At 36.8% G+C, this 15,768-nt stretch overlaps 1 protein-coding gene across 4 annotated transcripts in view; it reads right to left on the bottom strand.

Annotated features, from left to right (window-relative positions):
* The window catches only part of Sec31a (SEC31 homolog A, COPII coat complex component), an 82,602-nt gene that overhangs the window by 12,411 nt on the left and 54,423 nt on the right, over positions 1–15,768 (bottom strand). For all 4 annotated transcript variants that reach the window (XM_042678283.1, XM_042678285.1, XM_042678284.1 and 1 more), the window contains 5 exons: positions 15,227–15,400; positions 12,688–12,864; positions 9,280–9,372; positions 8,008–8,131; positions 5,287–5,628 (listed from right to left, as the gene is read on the bottom strand). In XM_042678283.1, the coding sequence (XP_042534217.1) occupies positions 5,287–5,628; positions 8,008–8,131; positions 9,280–9,372; positions 12,688–12,864; positions 15,227–15,400 (910 nt within the window). The remainder of the gene's footprint in view (positions 1–5,286; positions 5,629–8,007; positions 8,132–9,279; positions 9,373–12,687; positions 12,865–15,226; positions 15,401–15,768) is intronic.

Genomic DNA, 15,768 nt, shown 5'->3' on the forward strand with positions numbered 1-15,768 from the left:
GTAACTTTTTTTTAAATTCTTTTCCAGGGCTGAGGACCGAACCCAGGGCCTTGCGCTTGCTGGGCGGGCACCCTTCTGCTGGGCTAAACCCCCAACCCGTTGGTCTTTTGTAGCTTTTTTTTTTTTTTTTTTCCCATGAACTAACTTTGTAAGAGAACAAAACTAATTTTTTGTTTTGTGGTTTTTTTTGTGTGTGCCAGTCCTGGGGCTTAAACTCAGGGCCTGGGTACTGTCCCTGAACTTTTATATTCAAGACTATCATTCTTCCACTTTGAGCCATAGCATCATTTCCAGCTTTTTGGTAATTAACTGAAGATTCTCACACTTTCCTGCCCAAGCTAGCTTTGAACTGGGATCCTCAGATCTCAGCCTCCTGAGTAGCTAGGATTACAGGCTTGAGCTACCATCCCCAGCGAAAACTTAAAATCTTAAACTAGTTATATAAAATATCTTCTAACCAATTAAAGTAATTCACCTTTGAGTAAAGTAATTCATCTTTGAGTTCATGTAAGTTGTGTCTTTTTTCTTTCTTTTTTTTGTTAAGACAGAATCTCACTATGTAGTCCAGGCAGGCCTCAAATAATACTCTTGCCTTAGTCTCCAGGGTGCTAGGAGATTATAGGTGTGCACCAATTAACTCATTTTTTTCTCTCTCTTCAAATAGTTGTACAAAGAGGTTCCAATTTAAATGGACATGTTAAATTGGGGTTAGGTCATGACTATTCAAGTAAGAGCAGGCCCAGAAAAATTTTGTATCATATATGGTCCCTCCTATAACAATATATAAATTTGCAGACTATGTGAGTTCAAGTACCTGCACTTGGAAGGGAGGAACCAATTAAAAATAGTGAATTCAGATGAGTTTGAGATGTACTTGTTTCTCTTTACTCAAGAGAGTAAAAAGTGGTAAAGGTAATCTCATAGCCTGAAATCTTGTGTGGAATGAGATTCTAATGTTTGCTAACAGACAGTTTTCATATAACATGACTCCTGAACACAACTTCATCTCTGGTTTAACTGAAGGAGTGAGTAAGCAATATGATCAACAACTACCAATGATTTTGTTTTACTTTAAGCAAGTGATAACCTTACAATGAATGTAACTCCCTAGTCAAGATATGACTTCATCCTATTATAGTTAATCAGAGCCCAAGGAATCACGTCATATGATTATTAACAGGATTAGCCTGATTTACAACTCTGATGTACTCTGAAGCTCCAAACCTTAGCTTCTGGGCTGAGTGGTACAGCACAGAACTGTCAGTATTAGAACTACCTTGGGTTTAGGTTTAGCCTTTTTGTTCAGGAAGAAATCTCACCAACATGCCTTTCCTTGTCTCCTGACAGGCAGGTACAGAAGATACAGACTATTTTTTCTCTAACATGCCACTGATGTAGTTCTAAGTATTAAAGACTAGGTACTCACAAACTATTAGAAGCACAAAGTAGTCCAGGAAGTAATTTTCATATGACCCCTTGGAAGTATTACAAAAATCATAATGAAAACAAGTGCAAAGTTAGGAGTAAGATGAATCAAATCAAAACCAAGACTGACAGGAACACAATCTGTTTGCTAACCAGAATGAGTAATTTGATGCTGTGGTTAGGGAAGAGGTATGTTAAAACAGAAAGGCATTTGTACAATAATGAGGCACCTCTCTAATATATGCCCACCTGACTCCTCCAACTTCAAACTATTTAACATATTTAACTTTTATTTTAGTTATAAACACTGTTCAAACTTATATGAATATAGTTTTGTCTCAGTTATAATTGCTTTTCAATCTTTTTGCTTTTGAAGCTTTAATTATTAAAAGATTATTTTACAAACATAATTAAATTGATCTCTATTTTAATACTGACCTTAGGTCAAACAAGCTATATAAAGAACATGGATGAACACTGAAGACATTAAGTGATGTGAGTCAGACACAAAAGGACAAATTTGCTGACTCTGCTTATATGCTGTATATATGTATATGTATATGACAGTTAAATATACAGAGGAATAAAGTAGAACAATGGTTACTGTAGGCTAGTGAGAATGGGGAGCTGTTTAATGGGTATAGTGTTCAGTTTGGGATGATAAAAAAGTTCTGGGAATGAACCAGTGGTGATGGCTACACAGCAATGCAGATGTACTTAATGCCATACATAAATAATGTACACTTCAACAGGTTAATTTTACAATCAAAACTGTAATGCAGGTATACATACATATATGTATGTTAATGTACATATGAAGAAAACAAATACAATTAAATTAATTGTAGTTCTATTTACATGATAGAATTACAGGCCACGTTGTTTTTCTTTATACTATTTTGTTAAAAAATAATTACTATGATGAAAAATAAATAAAAACAAAGTTAATCTGAAAACTGAATGTCACTGAATAGAGAACAACATCCACCTTAGTGTAGGGCTCAATCTTCTTCTTTGAGGAGGAAAGTGGATGGAACTACATATTGTCCCTATCAAATTCCCCTTCCCACTGGCAATCTTCTTAGGTAGTCTTGCAGGGGTATAATGGCAAGATCTATGTACTGGCTAAAATACTTTTCAGGGAACACACAAAAGTCACAAGATTAAAAATTAAAATTTACAAAGACATGAATCCTTGAAGTCACTCTCAGAGGTAAAAGTAAAGTTACCCCTCAAGAAGTAAGAAAAGAAATGTACCTTTCCTTTATTCAGAAGGTAATAATCAGATACATAATTTCATTAAGGAATATTCATTGAAAATAAAATATCATTTTTCAAGACTTGTCTAGGTGAAGTACCAAATTATACACGCAACTTAAATTTTCTAGTGCTTAACCAAGTCTATAATCTTTACTCAGAGATAATTTCATGGTAGCGTGAAGACCACTTTATCAGAAAAAATCTTTGAGTAAAATTCTAAAGCCTTCATATTCAAAAGTTCTCTCTTAGAAACAAGCATATTAAACCAAGGAAAAAACAAAGTAAAGAAGTGACAAAGCATAATCTCTCTTTTTTTTTATTTTTTGGTCAGTTGTGGGGCCTGAACTCTGGGCTTGGGCACTGTCCCTCCGCTCTTCAGCTCAAGGCAACACCTCAAGGCTAGTGCTCTACCACTAGAGCCACAGTGCCACTTCTGGCTTTATCTGCTTATGTGATGCTGAGGAATCGAACGAGGGCCTCATGCATGCGAGATAAACACTCTACCACTGAGCCACCTTTCCAGCCAGCAAAACACAACCTTATTTATCCATGACAGTGAGACAGGGAAAGCTTCTACTCTTTTGTTCTGCCATGACAGCTGAACTCTCCTAACCTAGACTATTAACGAATTCATTCCCAAACTGGGAAAGAGTCTGAGTGCCCTGCTCTAATTCTTCCATGATGCCCACAATTTATCTTGTAAGGCTATCTCCAGATTAATCTTCTTCAAGTATCATTTTGACTGTATCACTCAGCAGTGCAAAATATCTCACTAGAAACTTTTCTCATACAAAGTATAAACTTCTTGCTGTGGAATAAAAAGCTCTCAAAAATTTGGTCCAAACAGAAATTTTATGTTCCAACACATAACAGGCATTTGCTAGTCCCTTGTTCTTTTCTGCTTACTTGTGTCTGGGATAGTATTGACTGGAGACTAAACAGGTACTTATTAAGAATGTACTGAATTAATGACTTGCTGACTGCAACATTCATTTTTTCTGAGCTCTGTAGTTCATAATCAGAGAACTTGAAAATTTATAATGTCTATCATAAATTAACCATTGGGCCAGTGGAATTTCTAAGTCCTGAACAAATAATCATCCAGGACCTATTAGAAGTCAAAATTTTGTCATAATTCTTTATACAACTTATATTAATATGGCAAAATTATACCTGTTAATTAAACATAAGATGCTGTTAGTGTGCAAAAGGTAATAAAGCAGCAAGGGAATATGCAGTACATGCTAAATATCAAAAATGTTTGACTGCTTCTTCCTATTAGTCACTCTTAGCCAGGTTAGAAACACTTGGTTATTTAGTACCTAAGCAAAGACTAATATAGACAAATGCACTTTTGCTTAAAAAGAAAAAAAATGCTCATGCAAATATTTAGATATAAAGTATAAACGCCTAGAAGTGTGTTGCTAGATGGTTTCTCAAATCCTAATATTAAAAGGTTTCTATTACTTATATCAGAACTAGACTACTTGGTATAAAAGAATGAACACAGGCTTTAGGAACTTAGAGACTCAAGTTTTTATCTCAACTAGGAGACTGTCACTGTGCTATCCTGAGAACATAATCTGACTCCTAAAAACTCAGTTTCCTCATCTGCAATTTTTAAGAGATTTCTATTTCTTAAGGATGTGGGATCTAAATAAGAAAATACATAATATGTGTTCTATCATTTCCAAGATTAGCTTAATATAATTCTTTCCTATATGTCCCATGAGGATTTACTTGAACCCATTCTACCAATTTCACTCAAAAATTCACAATGGATACTGTATTCAAAAGCAGTAATATAGCCAGGTGCCAGTTGCTCATGCCTGTAATTCTAGTTACTCAAGAGGCTGATATCTAAGGTTCACAGGTTTGAAACCTGTTGGAGAAGGAAAATTTGTAATACTTTTATCTCCAATTAACCAGCAAAAAAGCTGGAAGTGTGGCTCAAGTACAAGTATATGAGTAGGAAAAAAAGGTCTAGAAATTTCCAAAATGCCTGACAGTGTTGTTTTAATGGAGAATTACCACACTACTAAATACTGCGCTTCATATGGTCTTACAAGGCTTCCGCATCAGAGCTGTGCTATTTTACTTTTTTTTCTTGGTCAAGTATATCAAGATCGATCTATAACCTTACAAATAAACCTAACTGTAAAATTTGTAAAACTTTAAGAACCTGTTTAATTTACTGTTTCATTCTCATGAATAAATTTATACTGAAAAGAATTTCTAAAATTTAAACCTTTTGAAGAACACAGAGTATATCTTTGTTCAAATAATGGAATGAATATCGAATAAATCTGATTTCAACTCTATCTTGCTTTCTAACTTCTTACCACTTATTTTGAGTTCAGTATTAGATTATATACCTTATTCTTTTCAAACTCTAAAAGCTTTCTTCATTTATGAATAAAACTTGTAAAAATTGTTTTATAACTATATATGTGTGTGTGTGTGTGTGTGTGTGTGTGTGTGTGTGTGTGTGTGTGTCAACACCTTATATTAGTCAGTTCACAGTTAGAATAATGCCCCTCCACCCACCCATCTGTTCATGAAACAACAGGGAGCCAAACCAAATCCCTTCCAAGCGCAGACCTGTTCTTTGGGACGCAGGCAGCTCACTGGCAGCAGGCAGTGTACCTGTTGTTCCAGGAGGCAATGTATAAGCTGAGGTTGATGGTGGAGCTCCTGGCCCGCCATGCTGGAAGGATGCTCCAGAAGAAGGGGGAGGAGGAAAAGCAGCAGAAGAACTGGAGGTAGGTGAGGAAGTCTGGTGCTGTGCTGTATATAGCGGAGACTGCCCAGAATAGGAAGAAGCAGAAGATATGTAAGAGGTGTTAGGGTAAGCGTTTGAAGCAGGAGGAGCAACAGGCTGCTGAGGTCGATACATTGATGACCCCCCTGATCCGAAGGAATACTGCTGGGCTGGGTGGTAAGCTATACCAAGGAGAAGAAACAGAAATTTTAATTAGTTACAAATTCAGCAAGAAACTAAAAAACTCACCTCATTCTATGGAAATCATCTTAACCCTTATTCTTCTAACAGTAAGTTACAAGCAAAAATAGCTCTGTGGTAGTTAACTTACCTAGCATGCCCAAGACCTCTGGGTTTGATTCTAAGTACTACAAAAACCACCTTTTAAAATCACTCATAAGCCGGGTGCTGGTGGCTCACGCCTGTAATCCTAGATACTCAGGAGGCTGAGATCTGAGGATCACGGTTCAAAGCCTGCCTGGGCAGGAAAGTCCATGAGACTCTTATCTCCAATAAACCACTAGAAAACCGGAAGTGGCACTGTGGCTCAAGTGGCAGAGTGCTCACCTTGAGCTGAAGAGCTGAGGGGCAGCGCCCAAGCCCAGAGTTCAAGCCCCACAACCAACAAAACAAAAACAAAAAACAAAAACTCAAGCCTTTTCAAGTTCAGATGCCCTAAATATGCTTAAAATTATTAGATCCAGTATTTGACAACTGCCACCCCCAGATTATTACTAGTTATGAAAAGTTTTGTATCATTAGACCCAAGGGCTACAAGACTCCTTTTTTGAGACTTTTCCTATTCTTATGAAGACAGCAGTGATACCTACAAACCACCAAATGGAACTATGCAGGCCGTACACATCCAGAGCACCTCCTTTATCAGAAAAAGTTAACACAAAATTTGGTGGTAGTTCTGCACTCCCACCCCTGCCTTTATCCTAAGTTCAAATTAGGGAGTAACACCATTACATTCTGCATGACTTAGGGACAGGGTGAATCTCTACAGAGCAAATAGATCTGCTATTTGAAGAAAATGCTTTCACACTGAGCACTTGGGTGAAAGCCTGCATCAATTTTGTAAGAACAACCACTTTAGTCCTGACTATACTGATTAGGATTGGTTTTACTAGGTTATGGCATCTTGTTTATAAATAGTTGTTTAATCTTAACAATTTTCCCCTTTGAGACTTTTACTGATTTAGGTCCTTTGTTCTTAATTCTGAAACCATAGCGATTTTTTACATTTATTTATTATTTATTTATGGCAGTACTAGGGTTTGAATCTAGGGCCTTACTGCTGAGCTATAATTACAGCCTTTTTTAAACAAGATATTTTATTTATTTATTTTTTGGGTCCGATCATGGAGCCTGAACTCTGGGCCTTGAGCTCTTCAGCTCAAGGCTAGTGCTCTACCATTTGAGCCACAGTACCACTTCTGGCTTTTTTCTTTTTGCTTATGTGGTGCTGAGGAATCGAACCCAGGGCCTCATGCATGCAAGGCAAGCACTCTACCACTCAGCCACCTTCCCAGCCCCTAAACAAGATATTTTAAATATAAGCTTTTGCTTTCTGTCTAGGCAGGGGCTTAGATCATGATCCGCCTATTTTTAGGCTTTTCATGGAAGCTGGGATGACAGGCATATGCTTCTTTCCAATAAGATGGGAGTCTCAGAACTTTTCTGCCTAGCTGGTATGGAACTTCAATTCTCCCAGTCTCAGCCTCCCATGGAGCTGGGATGATGGGCATGTATTTCTATGCCTGGCTATTGGTTGAAGGGAGTCCCATGGGTATGCTTGGGCCTGGCTGCAAACCCCAACTGTCTAAATCTCTGCTTCTCAAGTAGCTAGAATTACAAATGTGAGTCATCAACACCTGATTTTTACTTGGTTTCAAATATAATTATTTTTTAAAACAACCAAATAAATATTATCGTACATTAATCAAAACCCACAGAATGTACAAAACCAAGAGTGCACATTAATGTAAACTATGGGCACTGGAGTAATATAGAGGCAGCAATGAGTACAGTAAATAAACCACTATGATACAGGATGGATATATATATATGGAAAGTTTATCCATATGTGAGTATTCTCTGTACTTTCTTCTCAATTTTGCTGTGACCTGAAGACTACTTAAAAAACCACCCCAACACAATAAAAAAATCAAAAGCTACAAAAATAGTAAATAAATAAAAAGTAAGAACAACAATAAATGTCCTTTGGAGACCATTTTCCAAAATTAATTTGTATTATCTTGCTTCAAAGGAAAAGAATATATACTAAATAAGTTCTAAAATTCTACATCAAAATCACAGGACTTGAATATTCTTTAAAAAGTTACGTAATGGCTCAGGAACAAGTGCTAACTGTCCTGAACTATGATCATTTAAGATGCCTCTTAGGGAAACTATGTTTCTCAAGAACAGGGACTGAGAAGTCTTGCTTAGAGTACTAATTTTGTTAAAACTCATTAGACTGTAGCTAAGTTAATGGTCATTACAGGAGATAAGGCATGCTTCTGTGAAAAGACCTCAAAGTCAAACAAACTACTTACGCTGTGTCTGAGGATAAGGTGGTACCTGGGTGTGCATATGACCCGAAGATGTAGAAAGCTGAGCGGTAGCATTTGGATTAACATTCCCATGCATTATAAAACCTGGAGGTGGAGGATTTTCTCCCTAATAAATTAGAATGTGGTTTAAAAAAAAAAAGAAGAAGAAAGAAAAAGATTATATTTGGGGCCAAGAACCATACAGAATAGCCTTATAATATCTGAAATGGAATTAAATATCTATTGTTTGTTTGTGGGCTGGTCCTGTGGCTTGAACACAGGGCCGAAGCTTTGTGTGCTCAAAGCTAGTGCTCTACCACTTTGAGCCACAGCATCATGTACAACTTATTTTTTTATTAGTTAATTGGAGTTAAGAGTTTCACAGACTTTCCTGACCAGGCTGGCTTTGAACCAAGATCCTCAGATCACAGCCTCCTAAATAGCTAGGATTACAGGCATGAGCCATGGACACTGGCTTCATGTCTACTTATACAATTTTATTGCATAAGAAACATTGTATCTTATATATAGGATCTTCCTGAGAGCACCATTTTATGAACAGTCTATATGAATTTTTTCTTTTCTTTTTTTTTTTTGGTGCCAGTTCTGGGGCTTGAACTCAGGTCCTGGGTACTGTCCTTGATGCTTCTGCTCAAGGCTAGCACTCCACCACTTGAGCCACAGTGCCACTTCCAGCTTTTTGTGTACTGAGGAATCAAACCCAGGGCTTCATGCATGCTAGCCAAGCATTCTACCACTAAGCCACATTCCCAGCCCCACCCATAATGCACCCAAAATAATCACAATAAATGACAAGATGCTAACAGCCTCATAAAATTTTCAACAATACTTGTAAAGTCACCAGAACTTTTCATCTCTACTAATTTCCATCTACTACTCCACACTCTGGAAATATAAGTATAGATGTCAAAAATGTTTTTCTTCAATTTCTGAAATGCTAAATAAAAAAGAGAAAAGAAAAGAAAAAATAAACAGGAAAAATATCTTCAGGAAAATAACATTTAAATTATGGTTAGAATCCTGGTTGATATTTTTGTAGCTCAAGTCAATTTAGAATTGTGCAAGGAGAGAAAGGATAAAAAATTAACCAATTGCCCTAAAAATGCCTCTTGCATCCCAAAAGCAATAAAATGCAATAAGCTGGCAGATTAATGCAGAAAAGGGAAGGGTGTGAAGAAGGGGGTTAGAGAATATATAACTACATAGATTTAGGTGAGCATAATCTTGCTCAAAGAGGAATAATGAAGGATATACCTGTGTGTCAGAGGGAGAGGCTGCAGGTGGATGGCTGGGAAGGGCAGTAGGAGTTTTGTTACTCCAGGTAGTAACAGTAGGGGCAATTCTAACCTGAATTGAACAAAGAAATACCAATCACAGAAAATAAAAAGTAAAAAAACGTTAAAAGAAGAAGAAAAAAACTTAAAAGGTATTAATAGCCCAGATGCAAAGCAAAGAGTAAAAGCAGCAAGATAACAGATATTAGTTAGGCGACTGCATTCAAGAGAAGCTGGGATTTCAAAAGAAAAAAAAAAATGTTGCAATGAAATATGGGGAGGCAAACAGAAGAAGAAATCAGTATGAAAATATGAATCAAAGCATAACAATGCCATTCAAGCATCAAGAGCAAGTGGGAAAAGTGAGATCCTTTAAGATTCTGGAGAGAATAATGAGTAAAATAATGATGTTGGAAGCATTTTCAGCTGCTAGATCTGCAAACATATTGCTTCTATGCTCACTTTACTGGATCTTATTGCAGTAAAAAAGTCTCAAATGAGGTTTAAAAAAAAAAAATCACACAAAATATTTACATTGAGTATTAAAGATTACCCAGTCCAAGTCTCACTCACAAAATTCAAGGCACAGAGTGTGTGAGGGGCTTGTCACACAGCTCACTGGTGATAGAGCCAGGACTGACTCCACAGCTCTGATTCTCATGTTGGTGCTTCATATGTCACCCCATATTGATTACCCTGGAGTCTTTTTTTTTTTTGTGGTGCCCATCCTTGGGCTTGAACACAGGGCCTGGGCATTGTCGTTGAGCTTTTTTGCTCAAAACTAGTACTCTACCACTTGAGCTATCTGGCTTTTTTGCTGGTTAACTAGAGATAAGTGTCTCATGGACTTGCCTGCTTGAGCTAGCTTTGAACTGTGATTCTCAGATCTCAATGTCCTGAGTAGCTAGGATTATAGGTAAGAGTAACCGGTGTCTAGCTGGAATCTAAAAAGCCATCAAAATCTTTTTTGTGATAAAAATCTTTGTGGAAATTCAGTTTGTGTGTGTGTGTGTGTAAAATAAAAGGAAAGCTGTGCTAGCTGAGGTGAGAGTAGAAATACAAATCTAGCCTCTTTGTCCTTTTATCTGTCTGTAAACACTGCTTTAAAACTCTAAGCTGTGTCCTAATTCACTCAGTTTATCATAATCTTTCATCAAAACATGATTCCATTTTTTCCTTAAAATTTACAATTTGTAAAGCAAAGTCTTTCAATATCTTTACTAATTCCCAGAAAGACAGATAAACCCAAAGACATGAGAAATATTCTCTCCTCCTACTATAGAGTGTGCCTTACTTTAGTACCCTGACAGACAGCTATACCTTCACATAGAGGGCTTGAAAGTTCTAATCCCAACTTGGATAAGATAAAAGAAGACATTCTGGAAAGAGAAGTAATTAAGTAAAATAATAATCTCTGAAACATTAATGTCTTTCAGGCTACTAAGAATGTTCAAATATATTGCTCTTAAATTCTCTTTGCTAGATTTCATTATAGTCACACAAAAAAATCTCACAAGGGTTAAACAAAAATCACACAGTGACTATTAAAGTCCAATAGTAAGTATTACCCAATCTAATGCCAGAAAGGAAAACCAACACCCAGAGAGGTGAGGGACTTGTCAAGGTTCATACAACTCTCTGCCATGAAAAACAGAAATTACAACTGACAAGTTGCTTGACAGCTCTGCCTCTTATTTTTCCCAGACAACATATGGTCTATGTCACCTTCATTGTTGATTTTCTAAATCGAATACAATCCCCAGGACCATGGGGAATTTGTGTATTTGTTTTGGTAGGATCATCACAATAACTAGAACAATGCCAAGAACTCACAGAGTCTCAAAAAGTAACTGTCAAATAAATGGAAAAAATTAAAATGGAGTGTTCTAGATAGTAGGTATATTTAAGGTAACCTATTGTGATTAAGTTCCCATGTAAAATACTACAGAAAAAAAGAGCAGAATTATCTTTTCAGTTTTCTCTAGTTTTGTTATAATGAAATGTAAAAGATCCTATCAGGCCAGGCGATGGTGGCTCAAGCCTGTAATCCTAGCTACTCAGGAGGCTGAGATCTGAGAATCGCGGTTCAAAGCCAGCTCGGGCAGGAGAGACCGTGAGGCTCCTATCTCCAATAAACCACCAGAAAACCGGAAGTGGCCTTGAGCTGAAGAGCTGAGGGACAGTGCCCAGGCCCAGAGTTCAAACCCCACAACCCCCCGCTCCCCCCAAAAAAGATTCCATCAATCCTATCACCAATTTTCTCTTCTGTTGATATTGCTATTAATCAACGCCATTTATTAAGGCAGAAAAATAACTTTTCATTTAGAAATATGAAGGCCATCTGTTGACCTAGAAATACAAAAGTTTCTAAATGAGACAAAATAAAAAACTGTAAAACCACATTTTATGCCATTAAACACTTAGTAACTTAAATAAAACTTAATCCTTTGCACATTCTCTTGACTATCTTCACTAATTTGCTTTTCTCTAACATCCAAGTTGTCTAAAAAAAGGGTTGTACTCTGTATAGTATTACTGTGTAGTAACAGAATGCTGTAAAGTAACTAACAATGGAGAAAAGAATATTTTATAAAAATTACTTTATAAAGTAGTTTTTAAAAATATACAGACATGGACACAAGAGGTTTATCTTTCTTGTTGTTTTTAATATACTCTGTGATATTTTTTTCGTTTCTTTTGTATGTTCTTCCTCCTCTGTTGTCACTGTATTTGATTTTGGTACCCTGGTATTGTATATACATTTATTTGAATTAGGGAAAGGGAAGGGGAACAACAGAATGGTGAGACAAAGGACAAGGGGGGAACCAATGCAACAGCACTACACACAAGACACTATGTTGGAAACGATCTGTACAACTTAGGGGAGAGTTGGGGGCAGGGAAAGTAGGAGAAAATTGAGGGAAGGGGTAATAAGGTTGACAAGAAATATATTCATTATCTTATTTATGTAACTGAAACCCCACTGTATATCACCTTGACAATTAAAAAAAAAACACTATACATTGTAAGATCTTCTCAAATCCTTACAAAGATTATTCTTACTACCTTACTTATGGCTTTTTAGATTAATCAAAAATGGAAGTCTCAAGAAAAGATGCATGTGTAAGCGATGTTTGATGAGAAATAGCTGAGAATAAATCTTCCTATAGAGTTTAAAACTGACTTGTATCAAAATATAATCTGTTTGATTAGATTAAAGGGATAACTTCAAATAGCAGGTCATAAACCCTACTTTCAAGCATCTAGAAAGTAAAATTATTAAAACTACGTTGTCTATTTTTACCATATCACAGATCTTTCGCCCAATAAACTAAATTTAAATAGAAATGTATAGGTATTCCTACTTTATTTGAATCGTGTTACTCACATGGGGATAATATTGTTGAGGCTGAACTCTAGGCATTTGTGGGTGGCCAGCAATTGCACCAGGCCTGCCCTTGGATGGCTGCTGTGGCCTCTCATAAGGAATTCTGGGTGATTCCTGTCCTGGCACAGGCTGTCCTTGTGCTCTACACAGTCTGTCACGAAGCTGCACAATATTTGGCTATAAGAAGCAATGGGAAAAAAAGAAAAAGTCATTGATTTCACACAACAATGATAGCATGTTGATTTAAAGTAATTTAATCATTCAAGAGACCCTTTTTTTGTCAACATGTTATCCAAAGTATTGTCCTACAGTCTCTGATATTTAAGGATTCAACACTGTAGTTTCTTAAGACTGGTGCCAAAGGACCATCATATAATAGTGTAGTTTAACTGAGGCAAGGATTTATACCATGCTCATTTCATGGCAAGTTTCATGTCACTTATTACAATCACTCTTTTGGTTTTATTTATTTAACCTCACAAATCACAGGATTACTTCTAAAACAAAAACTAAATAAGGTCCCCAAAGAAAATCACCTTGCTAAGATGGTAATGAAAGCAAACAATGATTTAAAAATGAATTTTTAAAAAAATATTTTAAAATAACTTAAAATACAAAGATGCCAAATCTGGATCTCTAGCTCATACAGATCTACGATTATATAAATTTACAAAAGTTGACCATATATATGCTGGCCATAAATATGTTTTAGGTGTTAACAAAATTTTAAAAAGCAATGTGCTAAAATGTTTCATAAGTAGCTGATTTCTATGTCTTAAAAATTATGCAATTATATAAATTTGTTAAAGGCTCTATGAGGCCATTTAAACTCTTATGATATACTTTTATAGGGGGCAATTATGTTTATCAAAGATATTGCAAAGTTTTAAGACTTATGCTTCAGAAACTGCAAGTTTACTTTCTAAATAGAAAGCACTAACACCAAAGTATGCTTTTTTGCATAAAGGATGTTACTAAAAGCATGAAAAATAATGCATAGAAAACGTATATAAGCGCCAGATGCTGGTGGCTCATGCCTGTAATCTTAGCTACTCTGGAGGCAGAGATTGGAGGATCGCAGTTCAAAGCCAAACCAGGCAGGAAAGTCTGTGAGACTCTTATCTCCAAGTAATCACCAGAAATCTGGAAGTGGAGCTGTGGTTCAAAATGGTAGAGTGCTACCAAAAGAGCTCAGGGACAGCACCCAAGCCCTGAGTTCAAGCCCCAAGAACAACATCATCAACAACAACAACAAATGGAAAATGTATATAAGGCCAAGTATGGTGGGACTTGCCTGTAAATCTGACAATCTTAAAAGTATATTATAAACAGTACTAGAAACAGTTTAATTCCTCTTTCTCTCTCTCCCTCTCTTCCTCCTTCTATGTCTTTCTCTATCTCAACTGTACCTCAGCTTTTATGCTCAAGGCTCTATCACGGCTCCACTTCTGGCTTTTTAGTGGTTAATTAGAGATAAGAGTCTCACAGACTTTCCTGCCCAGGATGGCTTTGAACCAAAGATCCTCAGGTCTTAGCCTCCTAAGTAGCTAGTATTACCAGCTAAAAAGCTTGCTAGCTAGCACTCTACCACTTGAGCCACAGTGCCACTTCCGGCTTTTTTCTTTTCGCTTATGTGGTGCTGAGGAATCGAACCCAGGGGCTCGGGCATGCAAGGCAAGCGCTCTACCACTGAGCCACCTTCCCAGCCCCAAGTCAAAAGTTTTATAAGTTGGGCACTAACTACTGAGCAATTCAGGAGGCTGAGATCTAAGGATCACTGTTTGAAGCCAGCCTGGGCAGGAAACTCTATGAGACTATTATCTCCAATTAACCATCAGAAAACTGGGAGTGAAGCTGTGGTTCAAAGTGGCAGAATAGCTGGGAAGATGGCTCAGTGGTAGAGCACTTGCCTTGCATGCATGAGGCCCTGGGTTCGATTCCTCAGCACCACATAAGAAAAAAGAAAAAAGCCGGAAGTGGCGCTGTGGCTCAAGTGGTAGAGCGCTAGCCTTGAGCTGAAGAGCTGAGGGACAGTGCCCAGGCCCAGAGTTCAGGCCCACAACCGGACCCCAAAAAAAAAAAAAAAAAGATTTCAAAGTGGCAGAATACTAGCTTTGAGCAGAAAAGCTCAGGAACAGTGCCCAGGCCCTGAGTTCAAGCTGCACAACTGACAAAAAAAAGTTTTTATAAAACTGCTTATGATAAAATCATTATAAAAAAAGACTTTCCATTCTTCCCAATATTCCTACTAATAAATAATATTAAGATTATGAGCTGGTTCCTACAATTAATATACAAAAACAAATAGCTCTGGATGTGTGAGTGTGTCTGTATACACACATATATGTATATGTTAAGTGCATGTATTATATTACAATAGCATCCTATCTCTCTGGCAGAGCTAGGGTACATCAAAAATGATCCTATCTATTTCATAGATTTCAGGTTCTAGCATGTGCATAACTAATACCAAGTGGAATCTACTTACACTCATTTCATTCATTCATTAAAAAGAAGAAAACAAACATTATTCTAATACCTGGTTGGTATTGTCAGGTAGAAAAGCCAAGGCTGCAGCAATACTACCCTGGGCTGCCAACAAATTAGCATACTGACTCATCTTCTCAGCTAAAAGAACTCCTACAGTATTTGTGTCCATGGCTTGGGTGAGTTGTACAGCTTTTCGGAGAATGACAACTTTCTCAATCAGATCCTAAATGAGAAAAATAAGGGAAAACAAGAAAGAAACAAATACTAAGATCAAGTGTGTGAGGAGCAGTAGGGAAAGAGAAAGGTTCTAACATTTCCAAAACCCAGTACAACCCTATTTGAAAAGTACATGGTATAGTTGACCACCGTTTTATGAAATGCAAAAAGAAGTGAGGAGGAGGGAAGTCTTTTACTTATGGATAGGATATAAGTTACTGTCTTCTCCTAAACATCCTCAAATTGCTAGATACTTGTCTATTGATATAAAATAGGCTATTATCCAAAGTGAAAGTGCTTGGGAAATAGTTTCTGCCTTTAGGTAGAAACTGTGTCCTTACAAGTAGAGAATTATGAGTATAAACATCATATTAT

This window comes from Dipodomys spectabilis, unplaced genomic scaffold, assembly GCF_019054845.1.
Source record: "Dipodomys spectabilis isolate Male_0828 unplaced genomic scaffold, ASM1905484v1 ptg000043l, whole genome shotgun sequence".
NCBI lineage: Eukaryota > Metazoa > Chordata > Mammalia > Rodentia > Heteromyidae > Dipodomys > Dipodomys spectabilis.